General features: G+C 41.2%; 1 protein-coding gene across 1 annotated transcript; it reads left to right on the plus strand.

The window, feature by feature from the left end:
* Positions 1-484: 484 nt before the first annotated feature.
* Positions 485-20,207, plus strand: LOC137794058 (transmembrane protein 47-like). The gene is made up of 3 exons (XM_068590643.1): positions 485-762; positions 13,035-13,175; positions 16,937-20,207. Exons 1-3 carry the CDS (start codon positions 534-536, stop codon positions 17,113-17,115), a joined length of 549 nt encoding a protein of 182 aa, XP_068446744.1. The 5' UTR covers positions 485-533; the 3' UTR covers positions 17,116-20,207.
* The last annotated feature ends 5,112 nt before the right edge of the window (positions 20,208-25,319 follow it).

Consider the following 25,319-nt stretch of genomic DNA (forward strand, 5'->3'; position numbering starts at 1 on the left):
AATGTGAAAACAATCAAAAGAACGACTACTAAAGTTGAGGAAAAATTGATTTTCCGTCAGAAGTACAAATCTGTACAGTGTAGTACAGGTATAGGCTTGTCGACTAATAGAATAGCCCCCCCCCCCCCCCCCCCACACACACACACACACCCTTCCCCTTTCCCCCCTTCTCTCTCTCTCTCTTTAGGACCCTGTAGCACCTGCTGATCCCTGGGAGCCTTGACGTCAGCGATGTAAACGGCGGAGCTCTCCGGTGCGCGGCAGCATCGGTGCCCACAGGCGCAGCGTCCGTCCACCGGGCAACGCAGGCGGCTGCGGCGGCACAGCTCCGTCTCTCGGCTCAGATCCACCCCGCCTCTCCCTCCCCTCCCAACCCCCGCCCGACTTTTGCAAAACATCCACGCAACGCCTGGAAGGAATTCATCCACAAACACATCGGCATCCTCCCCGGGATTTCAACCGCCCCCCCCCCCCCCCACCACCACCACCACCACCTTTCCCATCCCACCCCCCTCTTTGCCTCTCCAGCCATCATGTCATCCGCTGTCACCGAGACGGACGAGTCGGCGCGCGGCTCCCCGCTGACGCCGCTGAAGCTGGTCGGGCTCGTGTGCGTCTTCCTGGCGCTCTGCCTGGACGTGGGAGCCGTGATGAGTCCGGCGTGGGTGACCGCCGACGACCAGTACTACCTGTCCCTGTGGGAGTCCTGCTGGAAGCCGGCGAGCACCGAGAACTGGCAGTGCAGCAGCACGCTGGGTTCAGGTAAAATAGAAGAAAAGTAACTATACCTCGGTTTCATAACAGGCACTTCATCTGTCATATCCCGCGCGCACCACTCTGACAGCAGAGGGTGGTTACCATGTGTCACTGTTTTTTATATATATATATATATATATATATATATATATATATATATATATATATATATATATATATATATATATATATATATATATATACATATATATATATATATATATATATATATATATATATATATATATATATATATATATATATATATATATATATGAGCCTAGAGAACAAAGAGTTTGATGATGATGATGATGATGATGATGACAGAGGGATGCGTCCTCCACCCTGGAGGTGCTCTAAACCAGCCCCAACACAATAAGCTGTTGCCTCCTCAAGCCTCCCTGCTGCCTCTGTCCAGCCATAACAAAGCCTCATTCTGACAGGCAACCTGTGCCTCGACATGGGGTCCACTTTCATTCTGGTGGAGGTGAAATGGAGGAATGCTGGAGTGCACTCAAACTATGTAGTTCTTCTAATGTATTTCTTGAAAACTGTGAAGGAAAAATAGATCATGAACGATATAAAAAATACCTGCAACACAGTTCCATCTCAGCTCTCTGAAAAAAAGCTGCAGACCTGACATTTAAACACACACACACACACACACACACACACACACACACACACACACACACACACACAGTCGTGTGGTAACTACTAACCCTGGTGCCACTTGGAGGCTTGTGAGAAGAAACAGAAGTGAACTCCCACTTTATTTCTGAATGATTGAAGAGATGAAACGATTGTGACAGAAACACTGTAGATCATCCCTGAACATATTTTTATTAGATGTGAAGTGCTTCCAACTGAAATATTTGGAATATCTTTGAGTTTTAGTCTGTGGTTCAAGTCATTTTAATACCTCAACTTGGACTGGGAAATATTTGGCATGGTATGTGTAATCTAAAAAAGCATGCAAAAGTTAGTTGCATGACAAAAGAAAAAGGCATATCACTGTTTTTATAGGGTAGGGATGATGATGATGATGATGATGATGATGATGATGATGATGATGATGATGTTCTCCCATTTGTGAGACTAAACAACGTTGATACACATGATCGCGCTGCTGGTCTATTCTAGGGAAACAAAAGTCAAACGAATGCTGCTCAGGAGCTAGAACGTGCACGATCTGTTAGAGCTCACAGTGATCTCATCTAGATTACTGAGCTGCCCCCGCCTCAGTGGTAAAGACACCAACTCTCCTGGGTGTTGCCTCTTACCTGCGCCTCACTCATTCTTCTGTCAAAGCAGGCGCAGACAAATAAAGAAACTAGAAAAGGTGCTGGCCCCATACAGAGCTCAGCCCGTCTCGCTCCATTTTTTTTATGATGCTCACTTCTTCTTTTGTTGTCGAGAGAAAGGGCCTCGTTGTGGCGAGGAGAGGAGAGGTCTCGCAGTTTTAGCCAGGAGAGGAGAGGTTGATCTGGATGTTGGATTGGTTTCCAGGGAAACCAGAGTCACAGTCGTACTTTAATTGAGGTGCAGTGGCTTTCTTTACTACCACTGTGGCCTGACTGATGCTAATTACACCAGGGGGCGTTATATAAAAGGAATCATTTAAAAGGCTTTTAAAACTGTCAGACACTGTGACAGACACCATCTATCTGTATGTCTGTCTATCTATCATCCACCCATCTATCTATCTATCTATCTATCTATCTATCTATCTATCTATCTATCTATCTATCTATCTATCTATCTATCTATCTATCTATCTATCTATCTATCTATCTAGGGAGTTCCCTAGATAGATAGATAGATATCTATCTATCTATCTATCTAGGGAGTTCCCTAGATAGATAGATAGATAGATAGATAGATAGATAGATAGATAGATAGATAGATAGATAGATAGATAGATAGATAGATAGATCCTGTAGCCTATCAATCTATCTATCCATCATCCACCAGCCCTCCACCCACCCATCCATCTATCTATCCACCACCTATCCGTCCGTCCACCCATCATTCTGTCTTTAAGTCTCTGCTGTCTCGGTGGGTGGGATGGAATCATGATTGTGTGTGTGCGTGTGTTTGTCACAACTGTGCAGTGTGTGTGTGTGTGTGTGTGTGTGTGTTTGGCTACTGCGTTGAGCTGACCTATTTCTGGACAGTCTCCTCTGAAGCCCAGCTGAATATTTTATGTCACACTCTGATTTCTCTGTTGTTGAATCTGCACACCGCCTCTCTTAGGACCCGTTCACACACACACGCACGCACACGCACACGCACATGCACACAACCACACACACATTGACACATTGTGACCACAACTTTCAGCAGCTACACTCTTTCTTGCTGTCCTCCATACAGTAAATATACGTCCAGACTGCAGAACCAGAACTCTCTAATTAGAGGTTTAGCGTGGCAGGTGTGTGTCGGCAGTGTGTGTGCTAACCTTCAAATGATATATAACTCTGCTTGTCCTTGGCTTCCTTGGCTCGTTCCAGCACAAGAAAAAAAAACCAAAGCAGCAGTTTCTGTTAATTAATCTCATCCTTTTCAATTCATTGCCAAAAATTGTGGATGCAAAACTGTTAGCTCACAAGCGAAAGCTTTTGCTAACTGACCCTCAGCAAACTTGTGAGTTTGATTGTTTGAACAAATGCGCCAACAACAGTGAACAACATGTCATGGTTGGTGGGGTGAAGCGGTCGAGAGAAAATGGAGGCCGATGTTCGACCTGCTGCTTAGCGAGTTAGCGAGTTAGCGGTTAGCTCGCAAGCTGCAGTGGTTCATCCAACTATTGCACGAGCCTCTGCGGAAAGTGATTGTACAGTGTCATTTTTAATATGAAACATAGTTTACTGAAGTGGCCAAATGCTATGTCAGTCTCCAGCAGGAGGACCGTGTCCGTCTGTGGCCACTGATATTAAGATTGTCAGCGTGCAGTCGGAATAAGATAAACAATAATTAAAATGTTCTTTCCTTGGTTGCCTTTAAAGTTTAGAAATAGTATTATTTGTGTTATTTCCATATATATATATAGTTTATATATAGTTAGATGGTGAGTTTTCTTAGTAAGAAGAGAAATAGCAGACTTTCTGAAGATACTATGTTATATTTAATAGGACATTTTGTATGCATAAATTGGTGCCATAGTTGTGAAACTTATGAACCAAATTGCACCATTTAAAAGAAAAAAATTGTGATGGCATGGCCCTGGACTCACCTCACTAGTGTAACATGGTGCTACTGGCGCCTGGTACCGCACAAGCTGGTAACCAGTACGTCGGTAAAAAAATGTACATTTCATACATAAAAAGCTATTACTTGGCTGCTATTAATTTCTGTGTACACACATACAATGACAGTTTTACATACTTTAGGTGTTTAAATATGCTATGAAGTTTTTAGAAAAACACGTTCGCCGGTGGCAACAAGCAAAATGCGGTAAGGAATGCAAAGACGTCTTTAGTTCACCTGCATCTATTTCATTGAACCTAGATGGAAAAAACATAAGCATTAAAGGAAGGATCCCACTTTGCAGAATATATTTGAACTTTTTTGTTAAGACCAATGAATTAGAATGTACGTTTTCTCGATACATGTTACCATTGTAATACATTTTGGACATTTTAAATTGACAATCCCTAATACAGCCTTAATGGAAGTTTAGTTGGTCTCATGAGTGACAAAGAGGCGCTATATGTTAAAGTCATGACAGCAATGTCACAGGTCAGATATCGTAACATGGTGCATTTAATGCTTCATTACAGATTTGACAGGGAATAGGGAGAAGGGTGGAGACATGCCCCATCTGGACGCGAATCCCACGCTCGCGTCACACAGGAGGCATGAACTTGAGAGTGTCTGCCGTGTCAAATTAAATCTAATTACACTGAACCGACAGCTGACGTGAGGCTGCTCTTCAGTCTCTTCCATATCGTGAGGAACCATCTTTGAAGTTTTCGCAAAAATGTGAGGCAACATCATCACTAATACGTTTCTGTTTAAAATCAAGGTTTTAGAACAAAATCAGAACCGTCCATGTACACTGGGCATGCGGGTGCCGGTGGAAATGGCAAGTAGATTCGTTGCTTATTACAGTTAGTTATTTTAGTTTTTGTAATACAAAAAGGTCGTGCCTGATATTTAAGATCCTTCTCTATAATCGTCTTCTATATACTCAAACAGACACATTTCTTGGAAAGAATAGATCTATACATTTTCTGTCCACACTACGAGTCAACCCTGGGAGCGATTCAAACCTCTTCGTTTTTTGGGGGGTTGAAACTCCGAAGTAGCGTGGACTCTTCAAAAGAAAAGCGTTTTAAAATAGAAACGTAGTGGTGTGAATGTGTGGGTTGGATGGCTAATACTTACTTTAAATCAGTCGGTCCGGTGGGTTGCAGACTGAGAGGAAATGACCCCGTCCCCACAACGTATTTCATAGCTTGAGTTGTTGCCAAACTAAAACTTCTTGGGTATAGATTTATATTATATTTGTCTCCGGACAGCATGCAATATGCCTGAAATATTAGCTGACATGAAAGAAGTATTAACACTTGAGGCAAATTCTTGAAGAATTTTTTTTTCAGTAGACGGTTGGATGGTCAGCTGACTTCATCCGGTCGTTTGCAGAAGTAGAGGCTGCGTCTACTTCTTCTCACTTAGTTTTACTGGTAGATTTATTTATCTATGAGGCCGACATAACTAACTTCTGGTCAAACGACAGTCCGCGTAGCTGAGTTCATTCGGTCCAAACCAGTTGATAGTAATTTAGTTCACTTAAAAATGTGCTTGGCAACTGAACAGAAACGTTAAATGCTCCTTACGCTCATGTTACTCGCTGAGCAAGCCTTCGATAACTTCTAAAACCCGTCACTGACGCAGTCTGTGAGAGATCAGAAGCTCACCCGCTGCTCGTTGGGGCTCCTCCGTTAAATGTCCTGTCATAAAATATGAATGAATTCATGTAACCACAGTGACAAAAGGGCCATCACTTTAACAAATGGATGAGGCAATGTTCCATATTTCATTGTAGTTTTTGATATTGATGGCAGGAGCCTACAGAGACTTCCATCATCGCCCGCCAACCAGAGATCAAGTCAGCTCCTCTGTGTTCGTCTTGTGATGAATTTCCTCTTATTTAGGACAGAGTTTCAGACATTTGACACACACACACACACACACACACACACACACACACACACACACACACAGACACACACAGAGACACACACAGAGACACACGACAAGTGTTTAAAGACTTAGAAGTTACGCCAACCTACTTTCCTCCTTCTCACCCGCCTCCTCTCTGGCTCGACCCCTTTCTCCTCATCTTCAACTCACACCCATTCATCTTCCTCCTTTTCGTATCTGGTCCTCCTCTGCCAAACCCTTTTTATTTTCCCAATCCTTTTTGTTCTCTTACATCTCACGATTTAACACTCAATCTAGTAAACAAAATAAATATCTATTTCACAGCTTCAAATGAAACAGAAGCACAATGAATTACTGGGGGCTATTGGTACCAAATATGTTTGTCATTGACTTGACCTTGGCGGGTTTCAAGCTGTTGGATTTGGTTACAGCCTTAGAAACCATTTCTAAATGCAATGGGAACCAAATTTTCTCCTTTTCTATTTGTATTGTTTCAAATTAGGACAATTTTGCACATGGTTTCCAGATTTAGAAATCAATCCCAAAAGATGTACTCCATTTTGTAGACAGGTTCAATTTGAAACCAATTGAAACAAAGCAGTGTGTGTGTGTGTGTGTGTGTGTGTGTGTGTGTGTGTGTGTGTGTGTGTGCCCCCCCAGCCCCTCCTCCCGTTTACAGTCTTTGTTGCCACTAATTTGGGATCAGCCAATCAGTCACCTCTGAGGACCTGAGGAACCCCCATAAATGCTGCTTCCTCACTCCTCTGCTCCTCTCATCTTTCTCCATCGGTCTATCGATCCGCCCGTTGCTTTTACTCCCCCGGCCCTTTTTCATCTGTACTCGCAAAATGAATTGTCTTGTCCTCTATACTCAACCCTCCTCCTATTTCCTCCTCCCATTTCCCTTTTGTTTGTTACTCTCTCCCTCTGTTCCCTCCCTTCCTGTCCCTCTCTCCTCCCTGAGGACTTCATTGTTACATTTACTACAGTTATCATTTTCCCTTTCCATTTCACTATCCCTCCTTTCTCTCAACCCTCTCCAACTCATTTCTATTTTCTCCAGGGTCAAGTCTCTCCCCTCTTTTTCCTTCCATCCCTCCCTCTCCTCCTGTCTTACCCCCACCTCCTCAACCTCTCCTCTGACACTGTCTCTCCTCTCAGTGAGCTGAGCCCCCGGAGATGCCGTTCTATTTGTAGCGGCTGAACGGGGAATGGGAAATGATGTGGCATTCAGTTTCATGGCGGACAGGCAGACAGGGGAATAGCCAAGAACATACAGCTCCCCCAAAACACACACACACACACACACACACACACACACACACACACGCATACATTTTCACACACCGGGGGCGTGATGGGGAAAGGGAGATGCATGTGCCCAAACACACATAATCCTTTTTGGTGGATGCAAATCAAGCTTTCTTCAAAGTGTTCACAGTATCACAGCAGCAGCATGTGGCAACACATAAAATGGCCATAAAAGTCTTAAAATAAACAAATTAGACAATAGAAGAACAAAATGTATCTTAAATATTTTAATTACAGTATATTCCTCTGGTGTTAGCTTGCAGTTTGTTTTTTTTTCTGAATAAACCTTATTTATAAACTTTCATCCGCCGTGTTCACTTGGAAACAGGCTGTTATTTTCAGGTTTGTTTGTCATATTTTGGTTTATTCATGTTTGTTCCTCCCCGGGCGCTTCACAGCCGCCCTCTGCTCCTAAATGCTGAGGAGAGGTTAAATGCATGGCTCAAATGGGTTTAGGGGTTGCTGCTGTGTTCAGCCACTTGGATTTGGGGTTTAGAGGTTTTTTTGATCCACTGTGTAATTTACAGACTGTTGTCATTTTCCTTTTCTTTAAGTTTGTGTTAGAGCTGAAACAATTAGTTAATCAGTCATCAGCATTTGATGTTAATGCAATTTGAATTATGTTTAGTAAGTTGGTCCGACAAGATCAGCTATTTGAAGACATCGCTGTAGTCTTTGGAAACCAAGCTAGCTGAGGACATTTCTATAGCCATTTCACCAAAGAGTGAAGCCAATGCGGAAAAGACTTGAACTTGCGTTCGCTCTGCTGGCCATCAGGCTCTTGTGGTTGCATTGGTAAAACAGTGGTAAACATTATTTCTCCAGTTTCAAGTGTTCTTCAATACAGCATGATGTTCAATTAGTAAATGACGGTCCCAGTTAGAGTCAAATAGATATATAAAGCAGGGTATGCTTTAGAAACTACCTTGTGAGTGACAGGTCTTTACCGTGGTGTTTTTTTTTTTTTTTTTTTAAAGCACTTTAACCCTTTCACAGTGTGCTTTAAGTTTATGGAAGTTTGATCTAAACATGTTGGTTGTCTAAAAATATCTTATTTAACCTTCTGTTGTACTTAGCTTCACCCTCTCGAGTCACTTAAGGTTGCAAAAAACAAAATGAGGATGGTCAAACAGCTGAGAAGGCAACGGCCGAAAAGAAATGATGCTGACGGCACAAAATCAAGATGGCGGTGGCCAATAACAAAGGAGGCAAAGTCCAAAATTCAAAATGGTGACTGCCAAAAACCAAGATGGCAACTGCCAAAAACTAAGATCACAATGACCCAAATCAAGGCCTTAAAACACCAGTCCTCAAACCAACGAGTGTGTCTCGGTGACTACGCACACTTTTTACATACAGTCTATGGATTTTACATTTCCAGCTGCTGTGCAGGGCTGGTGCTCGGATCTGTTCAGGAGACAGGAACCCAAAGTGCTACAGCAGCTAATCAGCGTAAAAGCTTGGAGAGGTTTTACAGTAAAGAAGAAAAAAGTGACACCGCAGTGCAGTAATCCTGTCACATGGCAAACAGTCCGAATACAGCCAGAGGTATTTCTCTCTGCGTGAGTGAGAAAGGTTCACACAGCAGCACAGTGTGTGTCGGTGTGTGAGAAACTGGTGCGAGCGCTAATTAGCAAGTCATGAAAACAACCAGTGTGATGATGTGTGTGAGAGCCAGAGAGAGAGCATGGATATAGTATGGTACATTCTATGGTTGCCTCCATGTGTCCTTGATGCAATTTCAAGAATTCAAAGCAGCCATTCATGTGTGTGTGAAAGAGGGGGCGAGGTATCTGTAACAGTTGCAGTGACTGTGTGTGACATCGTGAGAAACAAGTACAAGTTTACAATATATGTCATATGGTATTCATCCCAAGGCAAATCACATAAATACAATTATTTAATTTAATTTTAACATGGTGGGTACACTTAAAGTAAAGGGTTGAGTGTCAAACACTTGAATTCCTACATTCTAGTGAATTTTAATGCACCAGTTAATGGTGGAAAAGTCTTTATTTATGTAAAGGAAAGCACTAAATGCTGCAGGTGCCAGGTGACAATTCAAAATATAAAAATATTTTGGAGTATAGTTCAGTAAGACTCGCATGCGTTCTGTATTGCTTTCAAATATTTATTTTCTGGTAACTAACTACTTTACAAGAAATGTATGAGTATATATCTGCTTAAGATTTAAAGAATAGTTTAGATTAGATAAAGTGTTTCTTTTCTGTGATTCTTTGTAAAGAAAAAGTGTTTACTAAATCAATCATGTGAATGTTCATCGACTAAGACTTCCCTTCCTAAAAATGTCTCTTTGTATGTGAAGTACAACTCTCTAACTCTTCAAGTGAATATGGCACCTGTTCACCCCAATATTGCAGTTAAATTCATTTAATAGCTCATACGTGTTTCAGCTCGATTTCTGCTCCTGTTCGAAACATATTCAACATGTTTTTCCGTCAAAATAAGTAACATTTTGAAAAACAGTTGCGAAGAAAGTTAACATTTAATGAGAATAAAATATTTATAAAACCAAGACTTCTAGATTCTGATCAGGCTTTCTGTCCACTTATAAAGTGTAGGCCAGATCCATTTCATCATACTTATAAACCGGCAGTGTTGTTTCTGATATATTCTGCTTGTGAGCCAAAACTATTCCAGAAGGACCTTTTCAATTGTAAATATCTAGGCCCACTCAAATTTCATCATCATGCTCGTGAAATCCAAGATTACATCCAAAAACATTAGAGAATTGCAGAACAGAGCATCATCAGTTTCCAGTAATATCTACAAACACTGCACTGATTTTTGTTTTATAACTGTTTCTGTATAAAGCGCTACAGTGACACACTTCCTCTATGCTCTCACACCACAGCCTTACTGATAGCTGTCAGTTTCAAGCGGTTTCACCTCCTCCTGATGCGGAGAGACAGTCCAGCAAACGATCACTGAGGTCTGGACCTCCAAATGAACCCGTCTGCATCAGGAGAGAGTTTCTCCATGCTGGTCAACAAGTACTTCTGCTCCTGTGTGTGTGTGTTCTCTCCAAAGATAATCCGAACAACGTCTCTCAGATATTGATACCGTCTATTGCCAATTATATACAAATCTACACCCTTGAAACTTACAATTGAGGTCTGACATGCAACAGTCTGACATGCAACATACATTTTTTATGACACAATATTTTTCATTGATAAAACACATGTTAAAAAGGCAGAGGAAATGTGTGTGTGTGTGTGTGTGTGTGTGTGTGTGTGTGTGTGTGTGTGTGTGTGTGTGTGTGTCTAAAAGACAAAGAGACGGGATTCTCACTGAACCATGGTGCTGACATTAGTTTTGATTGGTTATTTGATGCCTTTCGCTTTCACGGTGCCATTTGATTGGTCGCTTCCACAGAGGGAAGCAGCTCTGCGCTTCGGGGGAATGTGAACGTTAAATATGAATGAACGTGAACCACCTGAGCCTCCTGAGAGCCTTTTATTTCAACTATCCACCTCCATACATCTGCCATTGTTGCATTGCTTTGCAGGGCAACGTCTTTGGGACAACTCCCTAGAGGCAATAGAATTGTAGTTGCTTTTGTTGAGCCGACTTCAAGGCAAAAACAGAATTTTAGCCTGAAGTGATTTACCTAAAACATGTTGCAAAGCCCTGAAATCAGAAGCTCCAGGAATATCTTGTTGCAAGGTAACATTTCATTGAAACTGAATCGGTGTTCTAATCCGCAGCGTCTTTCAATATTGAAAATGTTCTTAATATAAGATCCTTTTTTATCTCTCCTCTCCTTTCTACTCTCATCTTTAATTTCCTCCTTCTCTCTCTGACTCCCACCATCCAGCTCAGCATCACATCTTTCACCTCTATCTCCGTCTCTTTCCCTCCCTCAAATCTTCTTTATCTCTCACCTCCCCATCCATCTTTTATAGGTTTTTTCAACTAGACTTGTACATTTAGGCATCACCTGTATTTACAAAGCCTAAATAGCCAAGCTGTAAATACATCCACTTTCACAGCCCTGCAGTAAACCGTTGATGACAACTACTGTGCATCGGCCCTACATCTGTACTGACGGCTCCATTTCTGCATCAGATGCAGTTCATTGATGTTTCATCCAGATGTTTCAGTTTGAAGTTTACCTTTGAACTGTTACTGTATGTCCTCAAGGAGCAAATTTTATTTTTTTTATCATATATTCTTAGAGACTGGTAGTGGCAGCGACCTGTCAATAAACAGTAAGCCCGCCCTCAGACATACTCCATTATTTGGTCTATTTGACTCGAAATGGACAATCATTTACGAAATAAACAGCATGCTGTATTGAAGAAGACTTTACACTAGATATTAAGACAATAAACTCATGTTTATTAAGGGGATTAATCCAAAGAGAAGTAGAGATATTTCCCCTTAGACTTCTTTACAATCAGACTTCTCTTTAAAACTGGAGTGGTCGCCCATGCTGGTCACAGAGAGAATGCACGACAACGCTGCATCGGCTTCACTCTGCAGAAGTGGAGGATGTGACAGTACCAATTTTGGGTGTGGTTTATGTGACTGTGTGTGTGTGTGTGTGTGTGTGTGTGTGTGTGTCTGTGTGTGTGTGTGTGTGTGTGTGTGTGTGTTCTATTTCAGTGTGCATCAAGCCACAGTGCTCCCTATATATAAATGTGGACAGATTTTTGATAACATGCCAGTGAAGCTTTTTAGCCGAGGCTTTTTGTCAGCTCAGGTACTAAGTGCTCTCTCTCTCTCTCTCTCTGTCTCTCTGTCTCTCTGTCTCTCTCTCTCTCTCTCTCTCTCTCTCTCTCTCTCTCTCTCTGCGCTCTGTCCCCGGCCCCATCACGTCCCCTGAACCACCTCCTCCCTCCCCCCTTTAACTTCACCACCACCTTCTCCTCTTCCCTTGCTTTCGGCATTTGTTTTCACGCCACCTCCTCTTCGTCCTTGTAACATGATGTTGATGCCTCTCCACTTGCATGTGTCTCCTCTTTTATCTTTTTATATCCTTCTTACCCCATGCCCCCTTCTCCTTCTTTCCCATTCCTTTCTTTCCTCCATACTTTATTCCATCTAAACGTTACCTAATTGTATTACTTTCCCTCCTAATTACCTCTTTCCTTTCTTCCCATCTTCCCCTTTCTTTCTTCCTTTTGTTTTTTTCTACCATTACTGTTATTTCCTCTTCTCACCCCATTCCCCTCCTCTCTTTCACGTAACTTTGTCCATCATTTCTGTCAATCCGTCCTTGCTTCATCTTTCTCCTCGTGTCATCTTGCCTGACATCTGTCCTTCTGTATCTTTTGATTTACTCTCTCTATCCTTCCACTTTCCAAACTTTCCTTTATTTATGATCCTCATTTACGCTTCACTTTCTTGTTTTCTTTCACTCTTACTGTATGTGGTCATACTTCCCTAATTTCACCACCATTCTTTCCTTATTGTGTCTTTCCTGGATTTCCTTCATCCTATTTAATTCCTCGCCCCTTCATTTCTCAAACCTTCTCTTCTCCCGTCCTCACCTTCCTCTCCCTTTAATTAACGTACTTGATGGTGATATAAAATGTCAGATAAAATAATTTGTCTCTTGCTGCTTCCATCTCTCCTCCCAGGCCACCCTCGAGGTCTCGTGCATTTCATTTTTTGGTTCTGGTATTCCTTTGAATTTTGCTGTTGCATATTCATGACTGTTCTCTAAATGTGTGTGTTTTTTACGCAACATATTGCATGCACGTTGCCTTCTCGTGTTCACTCACTTTTCTCGCTTTCCTCTCCTCCTCTCCTCCCCCCTTCAATTCCAGACTGGCAGGTTGCTACGCTGGCACTGTTGTTAGGGGGTGGAGCCCTGGTGCTGATGTCATTCCTGGTCGCTCTGGTTGCCGTGTGCATCGGCACAAGACGGCGATTCTACGCGCCCGTCGCCTTCATGCTCTTCGCTGCAGGTCAGCACACACACAGCCCTGGGTCGAGGGCCACACGTTCATTATGCGCTAAAACACACACACCTAATGACACACACACTTAATTAGCCAATTTAGACAAGGTAACTGGAAGGTTGCAGGGTAATCACATTGGAAAGTGACATGCATTTAAATGATAATCCTTACTTACTCATTAAATAGGCACACACACACACACACACACACACACAGAGACACACACACACACACACACAGGCACACACTCTCTCTCTCCCTCAAACTCATTTAGAGAGAATCCTATTTTTATGAGCCGGGCCTGGAAGGGTCACGCCTGTCCCTTTAATTTCCCCAGTCAGCTCCAAATCTCAAGTTGGACAACCGTCAAGTTTCCCCATTTCCCCTTTTTCTAACCTCCTGGAATAATTGGAGAATTCATTTTGTTATCCGTGAAAGGTTTCATTTAGCAAAACTGGTTGCTGTGTTGCCTTCTGTGCAAACCACAGAAGAGAGCTATATGGCACCAAAGAGAAAATCTTATTTGAAGGACCCGTGTCGAGATTTACACAATACATGTGATGTCTCATGGACCGCGAGTCTTCTGAACCCATAAAAGTACCTTCAAAGCATGTATTTTGAATAGAAAATGCATAAAGGGATTGGAAATAAACCTTCTTATTACTTTTGGATTGACGTTTGACTGCTCATTCATAAAATCATTTTGCATGTTGTGGTGATTGAGCAGCTTCTCTGTTTAGCCTCAACAAAGCAAACTGTGCCATTTACAGCTTAAATACATGAAGAGGTACAACGAGAGAAGAGCCTCAGGTTCCAGACATATTTTCTCGCACTGTAAATTCACTGCAAGTCGTTTTTCACGTCACTCTGTAGCTTCCAAGTTTGGTTTCATTTATTGAAATTCTAACATTTAAATCTTTGTTGAAGTGTCCGTATGGTTTAGAGCCAAAATGCTTTTTTCCCAAGCCTTTCTAAAATGGTTTGACCATGTGGTCACTTATAACAATTAATTCTTTATGTATATATGTATATTCTACATATATATATATATATATATATATATATATATATATATATATATATATTTATATATATATATATATATATCAATAGTGGATTACCTGCAGTGACTTCGTCGGCATGCTCCCAGCTTTGAGAAGTGTGCAAGAGTACCGTCACGTACGCTATAAGGAACTGTCTAAAACTATAATTATATATATATATATATATATATATATATATATATATATATATATATATATATATATATATATATATATATATATATATATATATAGTTTAAGACATGTTAGTGACCAAAAATTTGGAACTACCCCTTTCAGTTATATCCAAATTTAGCAAACGTGGACCTGGCTAGTGCAAACATTCCTATTATTCATAACTTACTGATTTGCTTGTTTTGGTACCTCGCCGCTTTGTTGTCTGTGTTTCTGTGTTTCCAAATGAAAACAGGTTGCAGATGTTGATTTCTTTGGCTAAGCAACGTAGGAGTCCCTTGAAAAATGTAACCATGCTATACTCTCTAAGTTTAAATAGTTTAAATCAGTTTTTTGATAAATCATGTTAATGCATACAATATGTAACCTCAGCTTTCCTTATAATCCAGTCAGAAGCATGAATCAGAGCTGTGGCAAATTCAAAATGCTTTGCTCTACCTATTTTTTTGTTTTCAAATAACCAAAAATCATCTGCTGTACTGATGATGCAGCCGGGAGAGTTTTGTCTCCATCTGGTCCTTGGAAGTGCTGGAATGCCAGTCACACGACTCAGAACATGGAGAGAACTTTTGCTTCCAGATTCCTGGATGGCCAAAATAACTGCATCTCACCTGGAAACCTGCAGCTAAACACTAATGTACGCAAAGGATTTCACAAACTGATAGCTTTAGCACTGTTGCCATGAATGTTGCTGTTAGCACCGTTAGCTTCGAGCAGTTGGCTGAGACATCTGCATCTTCAGAGCCGCGTGCAGGGCGGGCAATCCCAGCTGATCGGTTGCAGCTGCAACAGTCGTTAACCAATCACACGATGCATTAAATCAAAGAGCACAAAACTATATGAAGGGTCATTTATTTCCTCGATCTTGTCAGAGGATGATCAATGGTCGTCAGTATCGATACTACTTGACTGGGTTACTTTGGTGGGAAACCCAGGCCTACTGGTGGTACTATGATAAAGTGTGACAGACAAAAATGCACTAATACCAAGTTTCAGCAGGATTGGCTCATTTTTCTACAAATTTCATAATAGAAGAAATTATCTGAAAGACGAATATTGACTGTCTTTAAAATGTTAATGATGCTAGAGCCTTCAAAAGGCTGATCCTATTGTCAGGAAACCACAACAAGTTGTTTAAGCTGGATTACGACGTTCATGGTTTTCTACGCAATGGATTGGAACCCAAATGTGCCCGTACCACTCGTAACACTTTAGAGAAGCCTTTTACTTTGAAAACAATCCAAATGCACTGCATTTGAGTCAAAAATAATCAATACTTTTTTTTTTAATATTAAATGTTTAATATATCATTTTAGAGCTTAGAAAATGTAGGAATCTATACATTTTCAATATACAAACATTCAAAACCCCTTACCTGTCAAAAAGCAGAGCACGGAGGCGACGTGTGTTTGGGATTAGAAAGAGACCCCTCAGTGAACGATAGATCAATAACACTAGACAGCTAATACCTTTAAAGCAGTTTTTCACATCTTCTGTGTTAATATTTGCGTGTTTTTGGAGATTATGAATTCCGTGTTGTTGTCTTTTTTAACGCAGGAAAGTGCCAGAGCTTGTTTATGATCCCACAAGATGAATTCTCTTTGAAGAAATAACCATTGATGTGCTCCCCTTTGTTCCACTGCCATCCATCTCCCCCTCCCTTTTTAAACATCTATCTCTCTGCCCTGTCCCCTGTTCCCCTCATCCCTCCACAAAGTCGTCCTGTTTCCTTTGACACTAAAGTCCACCTCTGTTTCTCTCCCCCTGTTCCTCCTCTCCTCCACCATCCTCCCTTCTCCTCTTGCCCGATCAAGTTTGATTTATTTTGCTCTTCCAAAATGCGCTCAACAAACTAAACAGAGCTAAATGACATTTCCCTCCGGGCTCGCGACTCTGTGCTCGATCCTGTCGATGCTAATTTTGGCAGTTTTTGTACGTGACTGCTGAGAAATGTAACAGAAAAAAGTGAATGTGACTCAATGCCATAAACCCCACCTCATTCAAATTTGCAGCAAACTTGCTTTTACATGAAAAGAAGCTTGTTTAGAATGTCCCTTTGATTCAATAACTAATCATTTCAGGGCTGGGCAAAGTTAACGTGTTAAAAATGTGTTAAAGTGGCAATACTTTAACGGCGTTAATGATTTGACCTGTGAAGAAAAAAAGAAAAAAAAGATGTATATACTATATATATTCATTATTGAATTCGGCGCATAATAAAAAAAAAAGAAAAAATGATGCGATTAATTTGTGATCCTAAATAATTTATATACAATTTAAATATTAACCCCCTAGTGTGGAAGAATAGAGGATTTAACATGTGTCTTCTATGTTGACTCACAAATTTGTTCAATTCTACAGCAGTTTTTGAATTGCTAAATTACACAGTATATACATATTTAAACATAAAACGGAAGGTTTCATCCACAGTGGCTATATCTAAGCAAATATTATGTTTTATTATGTATGATATGCCCCCTTTAAGAAATGACACCTGCCTTGGACTTACCGTCTGCTCGTCTCCTCCAGTTGTCTTCCAGGCCTGCAGCTTGGTCCTCTACCCCATCAAGTTCATCGAGAGCATCAACCTGAGGATCTACCACGAGTTCAACTGGGGCTACGGCCTGGCCTGGGGCGGGACCATCTTCTCCTTTGGCGGGGGGATCCTCTACTGCCTCAACCCCAAGAACTACGAGGAGTATTACTAGCGCCGATTTAAAGTCAGAACCCTACATGCTGAGGGAGGTGTTTTGTTCTTTTTTTCCTTTCCTAAGAACTGTAAGGACACTCTACACTGTATTTGAGCCAATAAATGTATTGCCACAAGCGTCCTCCCCGAGGGAAATTCTCTGGGTGATGCTGCTTCAAGGGGATTCATTTTCTCGCCTCATTCAACGACGTGTGAAGATTGTGTATTTTAGTTCATAGCCCTAACATCACCAGGTTGGTGGTCGTTGGGAGGGAGCCGGGGGAGAGTTTTACTTCATTCCTCGGACTTGGTGGACTAACAACTCCTGCAGTAACAAAAGGATAGAGGTAAAGAAGGACGATCCCAACTCTGTTCTTGTTTCCCCTCCTGGACTAAGCTGCAAGTCAATTGTACCAACTCATTGTAACTTGGGAGACAGGAACGTGAGACTAGGAGGCGTTTGCAGCACCTTCACGTACGCATGCACATGCAAAGGCACGTGGCTCATCTCCCGTCAACATAAAATCCTCCCATTCAAACCCCCCCTCCATTCATTCATCACTATCAGTGCTTAGTTAGGAGATTTGTGCTTTTTCTTTTCGGAGCTCTTCACGAGGACGTGGATGAAACGACACACTTTGCACTTCATAACTTTTCATAAGACAGTTAGATTCCTCATGGGGGAACAAGGTGAGGAGAGGGGGGGAAGATACAGACACACCATCGACCCACTTTGTCTGTTACCTTGGCAACCCAACGGTGTGTGCACACGCAGCTGTCGTGATTGATTAGCCGCGGTCGGGAGGTGTGAGGCGGGGCCGCGCTCGGCTGCTTCCGAGGGGCCCGCTGCCTTTCGATTCCCAATGAGCCGAGTTTGTGCGCGCGGTGGCGCTCGGAGCATCCTTCCTTCCTCCCCTTGCGTCCTGTTTGTCGATAGGACAGATATGAACTCCACTGGGCATGTTTACATGCACATCAATAGTCGAAGGAAGTCAGCCTCTGCAATTGGAGCACAGTAATGGGATTATGGACTCAGCTGAGGGATGTAAAATCACTCCAATACCTGTGGAGGCCTCTGACTTTTATGAGAAAACCCTGTGGAGTCATGTAGACATCTTTGTTTAAAGTTGCACAAGCAGCCGGTTCTGGTGGAGCTGAACTGGAAGTGTTGCCCTTTAGCTTTCAGTCGAGAGGGCTGGACTTCACTCCCCATGTCCTACTTACTGCAGTCCACTATTTAATGTTTTAGGTTTAATTTCAGAAGGGTTTGAATGTGTGTTAGCTTTTGAGCTGTTTAGTAGCCTACTTATTGCTAGTTATGTAAAGTGCATACATTTTTTCAACCCATAATTTCAACCCTGAACCGAAACAGGTAAAGCTATGGTGGAAGTTTATTTTGAAAATAAAAGGTATGCATGTAATAATGGAAAACTGAGTGACAAAGCACGGCCATATTTAATGAGTTGGTTGTGTTAAAAATGCACTAACCTTACTTAAAATCATATATTTCATTCATGAACATACGATATGACTGACAGTGTAGAAAAGAACATGTTGGAAATTAGATTAAAAATCGTCGGCCAGAAGAAATAATGCTAAATATTAGTATGACAAATAGGATCTATTCAGGTTAACATTTGAAATAAATATATAGTTATTGTTATTCTTAACCTAATAAAACATGCAGAAGAAAAGAGTTGCATAAACATGTTAAAATCCACATGTTAACATGAAATCACCACACAATCTAAAGAGGGTGTAGCAGCAATCTTGTCTCCTTCCGTAGTTCTTATTACCGCTAGTGTTTTAGTCCGTGTATGGGCAATGAGCTTGACACGTCATGAATTTTCAGAAAACAATAACTCCGTTTTAAAACGTTTACTTAACAAAAACAAAATTACAAAAGTCATTCAAAATGCTCTACTTGGCACACAGACTAATAAACTCAACTGAACAAACGAGGTAATGACGCAGTCAGCAACGCAATTAAAGGAGCATTTTCAGACATTTTTATAAATCACTAAAACACATCTTAATGCTATTATGGCTCTTACAGAGGGACTTAACTCGTTGTACCAGGATGACTTCATGGACTTCAGGACGCCTTCAGACGATCCTCTGACTCCTAGTATGAGGAATCAATGCATTATTGTATTGCATGTAGACACTGAAGCCACTGAAGATGAAACCAGATCAGTGGATCTAGCGATGAGTTCAGGGCCTCGATTCATCATCACCAGACTGCTGTCTCCTTGTCTACAGTGAATGTCAGGGATCGGCCACTGCACCCAGTGTGTGTAGATTATGGTGGGAAACAAGCCTGGCATGCGAAAGACAGGCAGAAAGACAAGTGAGATTGTATCTTACATGAAAGCATCATCACCTTAGAGAACCTTGACATCTGATAATCACTCATTTATGTCCCAACACGCTCATTTAAATTTAAACAGTATCTCTTGTCCACTGTTTCCCGTTCCTCTGGGGTTCAGGAGTTGTCTGGGTGGAGGGCGCGACGCAATGTCTGTGTGTAAAAATAGATGGAGAAGCAAATAAAATAACTTCCATACAGATTGTATGGCGCGATAAAGCAGGTGATGACGCAATTTCTGGCTTTCGTCGAGCAAAAAAATCATATTTTTTTCTCTCTCAGCCCTGTGTGTTGAGTTTACTTCCCAAACCCTCGGTCCTCCATTCTCCCTTCAAAAGCCACTCTGCAATTTTCAAAAGTCTAATGTGAAATAGGAATTCTCCTGATGACATGTCGGAGATCCGGGCAGCGTCTCGTCGGTGCTCTGCAATGTCACATTTGATAACTTGATAGCTCACAACCGTGGAGCATCAAGCAGCCGCCCCGCCCAAAAACAGGATCCAGGCTGGCTCGCACCTTAACAAAATGTACGCGGACAAACCGATTCATGCAGCTGGTACAAGTCCATTTATCTATAAAAAACTCTGACAGGTTGATGTTTACCACAGACACAATCATTTCCTCTTGTCAATAAGCTCTGCCACGACAACAGTGTCGTTTAGCTCGCTCAAGTTTATTAACGAATGAGATGTGATGTGACAAGAAGAAGATTTTGGTAATGATTACAGCCAGCAAATTACAGTATGGACTATATATATATATATATATATATATATATATATATATATATATATATATAGGGTGTGCATTCAATACACTTCCCTACAACAGGATGTGTATAAGAAAAGAAGACAAGAGGTTTGGAAATGAAGGGTCCAGCTTTGTGTTTTAGTTAAACGTTATAAGTTACGTTTAGTATTTTTTAATACTTAGAACAATTACAGGGTACAGTGATATTGTTCACGGGTAACAAAGCAGGATAAAAGGGTCAAAATGACAATAGTGAAGTTGAAATGTAATCAAATATTTTGAAACAAAAAAAAAACTCATTATTTACTGAAGATTGTTAGTTGAGAAGGTCAATACGACTGAGTATTGAAGTGGTTAGCTTTACTTGTGTTAGCTTAGCATGAAGACTGGAAACAGAAAGGAGCTAGACGGGTTCTGTCTTTATTATAAAATCTATCTTCCAGCACCTCTAAAGCTTACCAATTAACATGTTACATTTGGAATGTTTAATCAAAGGTTTCAGCCGGGTTTCCAGTCTTCATGCTAAGCTAAGCTAAGCCATCTAATTCTGGTCAAAACATTTCTCACAAATAATTTCGTAATTATCCCGAAAATTGGTGTAAAAGGGTAGCATGGGCAAAGGTGCCAATCTGGATCACAAGGTGTTATTTTTCACTAAGTGCAGTGGCTCTTGCAGAGATTTCCGCTCTCCGATTGCCCTTCTGGTTGTACAAAATATTAGCACTGTAATTTGTTGGTTGTAATGTGAAATATTACAGACGATCAAGTTGTGGTAGAGATGAATCACTTAATCTCACTTTACAAGCCTTTTCAGGCTGACATACAGCTCATGCTGTAAATTCACAGTGTATATTCTACTAAGTAGTATTGAACTGATGGATGTTAAATGATAGTAAGGAGGCTTGGGGGGGACTTCAATGCTTTTATGTGTTTTTTTCTGTTTCTGACTCGGTGTCCCCCCGTCTTTCTATTTAGCACAGAGAGAAAACAGTGCTCATTGTTTACACCCATGACTCCATTAGCCATACCAGCTATATGGGTCAGTGGCTGCCTCTCAGCATGTGACCCTGCGCTTCAGTATTTTATCAGTTTGAAAGATGTCACAGCTTCACCGGTTCAGTGCTGGGGCTGCGGTTAATCAGTGATTAGCTTTGTTGGGTCACCAGATTCTTTTCTGTCAGGTCTGGATGAAGCACTTCATGTCACCTGACTCGGTGCTGTTGTTGGTCCGTGTGGGCCGAGTGAAACAAAAGTCCTGGTCCGATGACGAAGCGCTCTCATAGAGATCATCACCTCCAGCGTGATGTACAAGATGGCCGCTACTGTATTTAATGCTGTATGATCCCAGCTTAGTAAGGGTGTTTTTGCTAACTAGCAACGTCTCTGTGCTTTGGTGGTGTAGAGGAGTTACAGTGTAACAGACCTGGGTTCAAACATACAGGAACCAGTTTACAATAAATCCAGATGTATATTAAAGGGCCAGTGTGCATAATTTGGGGTGATCTATTTTTAGAAGTGTATATTAATTATTGTATGATTACCCTTCCATTAGCTTAGAATGGACCCCTCATAGGGACCTGGACCATTTCACGGAGTCCACCATGTTGTGCTACAAGGATTCTACAACAAAAGCCCCCAACAGAAGAACCAAGTGACTGTTTGCTGTTTACGACCAGCTCTGTGCGTTTTACACAAAACAACTAGCCAATAGGTTGCCAAGCTGAAGTAGAGATGCATGCACGAAATAAAAGCCAAAAAATAGAAAAATCTGAAGGATAACCACACTTACTTCTTAACATAATGTCAGACTCTGATATCAACAGGTTTTTGGATATGTGCAAATATCACGATGTCGACATTTTCAAGAAGGTGGTTGAAGGAGAAAGAAAGAGAGAAGCTGCGTTCAGACGGTCCAACAAGACGAGAATGGAGACGACGTGGGATTCACTGGCCCCGGTGATCAGGCATGGGGTCGTTATTTTACGTGAATCGTAATATCCACCGTGGCACGTAAACTGGAATATTAGTGGAATATTCATTTTCATTAGCCATGCATCTTGTCTTTTTGAGAATAAGGGCAAACTCTTTAATATTTGATGCATGTAAGCATGTGTCTTTATTTTATCTGAAGGCCACCGTAGTTCTCCATCACGCCGATGAAACTACGGAAAGATGAGTGCTAAACTACAGCCAGCCCCCGTCTGACTTCGTTGCTCCGAAGTGTTATGGAATTTTTATTATAAATGAAAGGACTTCATAACAATTGAATACTTTTACAATATCATATTAGTTTGAATGTGTTTTATGGTCAGCAAGACCTCTGAAACTAATATTTGAAATCCTGAAATCCTGTTGATCTTGAGTGTTTCACACCCTTATTCTGAGTTTACCTGCCTACATAAAGACCCTGAAGTCCCCCGACAGATCAAAGATGTCCACCTGTAGCTGCTGTTATTATGATATCGGTCATTTAATATTCCAAGAGACAACAAACAGACCCCAACTTCTCCTTGCTGCTGCGTTCAGGAACGAGCAGACGCAGTTAAAGTGTTTTGGTTTCTCAATGAGGTGACGGAATAAATGTGGTGTCAGTTGTAATTATGGGATTTCTCAACGACAGAGCAAATATGTGTGCGCCCAGTTTCATAAATGACCTACATGCTTTGATTTTTAATGAAGCACTTCAATGTGGTTGTGGGTAAATACGAGTATTTGTGTTATTGCTACGGGGAATCACACACGCTAACGCATCTCCCCCTTAATACGTTATATACCTGTTATTTGTGGCCCCAGGGTGTCTGACCCGCGCTGGTTCCTTGTATGTTTTAGCCCAGCTCTAACTCCTGGTTATTAGCATTTGTTTGGTTATTAATTTAATGATGAAAAGTAGAGGCTTGCAAACAGAGACAACTTTGATTTATGCATCATCTCCCAGTAGACTGGAGCCAAACACTGTCTAATGATGTGCATAGGGATTTAGGAAGTGTGTATAAACGTGTCTGTGTGTGTGCCTGTGTGTGGATGACAGCGGAAGAGTGTGTTTGACATAGAGAGCAAGAAAGTGTGTGTGTGTTGGCATGTTTTAGATGCCATTGTAGAGATGTCAGTAATCAGCATTTATCTCTTTGTACGTTGGCACATTAAAGCACTGAACAGAACGTCTCCGTCTCATTTCGTTGTCACATAATGTCTTTTCATCATCTTTCTTCATTTCTGAAATTATACTGTTGTGCTTATGTCACTTTCAGTGTTATCCTATACAACCAGAGAGGTTATTATCTGATTTAGCACAATGTGCACTACATTAATGCACTGTAGTTTCCTGGTATGCTGAGTTTAAGCTGTCAAATAGTAAGGTAGAATGAACTATAATATATCTGGGTCACGATATTCTGGTTGTTGTGTTTATTTTAAAACATGCTGTATTCTTTCAAACCTTATTATTCTGTTTATGTCATTGATACATTTTAGTGTAGATGTTGTATATGTGCTTTTAGTTGCAATGTCCATTTCTATGCTGAAGACACAAACTAGACTTTCCCAGTTCACGGTCTGTCTTCGCCGACCAACATTTAATAACTAAAACGCTTCTTCTTAACTCCAAAGACACAAAATGTTTGCGTCTCACAACAATGGAAATGAAATTGATTGAGTAAAACATAACAAATACTTATGTTTACATGAACACTCAGTTACATTTTTCTACAAAACTCATTCTTATTTCAGGTCAGACCTTGTTTAAGAGAAAAATCCCAAGACAACCCACATGTGAACATATGCTGTATCATGACGCTGTGGCCACCAGTAGTCCAACAGTAGACAGGTTTTTATCCAAATGTATATTTACAATTTTTTACTAAATTTCTATTCAGCTGGTAAAAGAAAATTTGAATTGAAGGACGTACTTTAAGACGCAGAGCGCATCGAAATAGTCTGTTGCGCTAGTTCTCCAGTTGGTTTCCATTAAAGCATCGCTGAAGAAGTGGGCGCAATGAGATAATGTAAGTATAAAAATAAATTGTAACTTGTGCACAGATTGATAATGTGCATAAAAAACGGTGGTTGGTTTAAAGTCGAACTTGGGGGAAATCTTTGGACCATGGTCAAACGTTACTGGAAAATGTATTGAACCTAATGCTGATGCATTGTGTGGTCTTATTCCCCTCACAGTACCTCACCATTCCGTAAAGCAGCGGTCCCCAAACTCCGGGCCGCGGCCCGTTACTGGTCTGCGGATCGGTTTTGGTACCGGGCTGCACAGAAAGAACTCATTTTTTTTTAAAGTTTTAAAAATGAATTTTAAAGTTTTATTTTGAAGAGGAAAAAAAGTTTTACTTTGAAAAAGGACCAGATACATCCATCTGTCCGTCTGAGCCTCTTAACATACGCTACCCCAAAAACAAAACTTAAAAGTCTGCTTCAACTCTGCCGGTATTCTGGTCTAAAATCAAGGCAGAATATCCTGACATCGCCAAAGAAGCTAAAAAACTCTGCTTCTATTTTAACATCCTGTCTTTGTGAAGGAGGATTTAAGATAAGCAGTAGACCGGACATGAAGGTTTACGTTAAGGAGTAGACCGGATATAAAGTACACCCGTCGTGTGTCTTCCATCACCCTGACTTGCAGAGAAACCAGCTCAGGGCTCACACTAATTCGGCGTAATGGTGAGTTGTATATTTATTTATGCACTTTATAATTGCTTCACGCCGGTCGTATCATTTTATTACGTCATATTTATTGCCCACACCGTGATGGCCAGTCTGTGAAAATATTGTCTGACACATAACCGGTCCGTGGCGCCAAAAAGGTTGGAGACCGATGCCGGAGAGGACGCTCTGAAGCGTTGGTCACCCTGCCAGCCAGACGCTCGGCTCTGCTCAAGTGGAAATCTCCACTACCTCCTTCACATACTTGCTGAATAAAGGAAATCCTGCATTTCATCAAACTGGAGAATTTGTAGCGTAATGAAAGACTCTGTGTTTTATTTGGAAAATATCGATAAACTGATTTTGCAGGAAAAAGAACCGGTCGATGGAAGCATACTTAGTGACGGTATGGATTACCAATCTTGAAACCCATCTGCTATCGGCCTGATAACAATTCA

Source organism: Clinocottus analis, unplaced genomic scaffold (genome assembly GCF_023055335.1).
Source record: "Clinocottus analis isolate CAN_PGR_092001 unplaced genomic scaffold, fCliAna1.0.p SCAF_24, whole genome shotgun sequence".
NCBI lineage: Eukaryota > Metazoa > Chordata > Actinopteri > Perciformes > Cottidae > Clinocottus > Clinocottus analis.

Excerpts from the sequence above, each read along its gene's own strand:
- LOC137794058 (XM_068590643.1), top strand. The coding sequence starts at position 534 with ATGTCATCCGCTGTCACCGAGACGGACGAGTCGGCGCGCGGCTCCCCG. Across the intron at positions 763-13,034 it reads CAGCAGCACGCTGGGTTCAG|ACTGGCAGGTTGCTACGCTG; the intron begins GTAAAATAGAAG and ends CTTCAATTCCAG. Across the intron at positions 13,176-16,936 it reads CTTCATGCTCTTCGCTGCAG|TTGTCTTCCAGGCCTGCAGC; the intron begins GTCAGCACACAC and ends CGTCTCCTCCAG.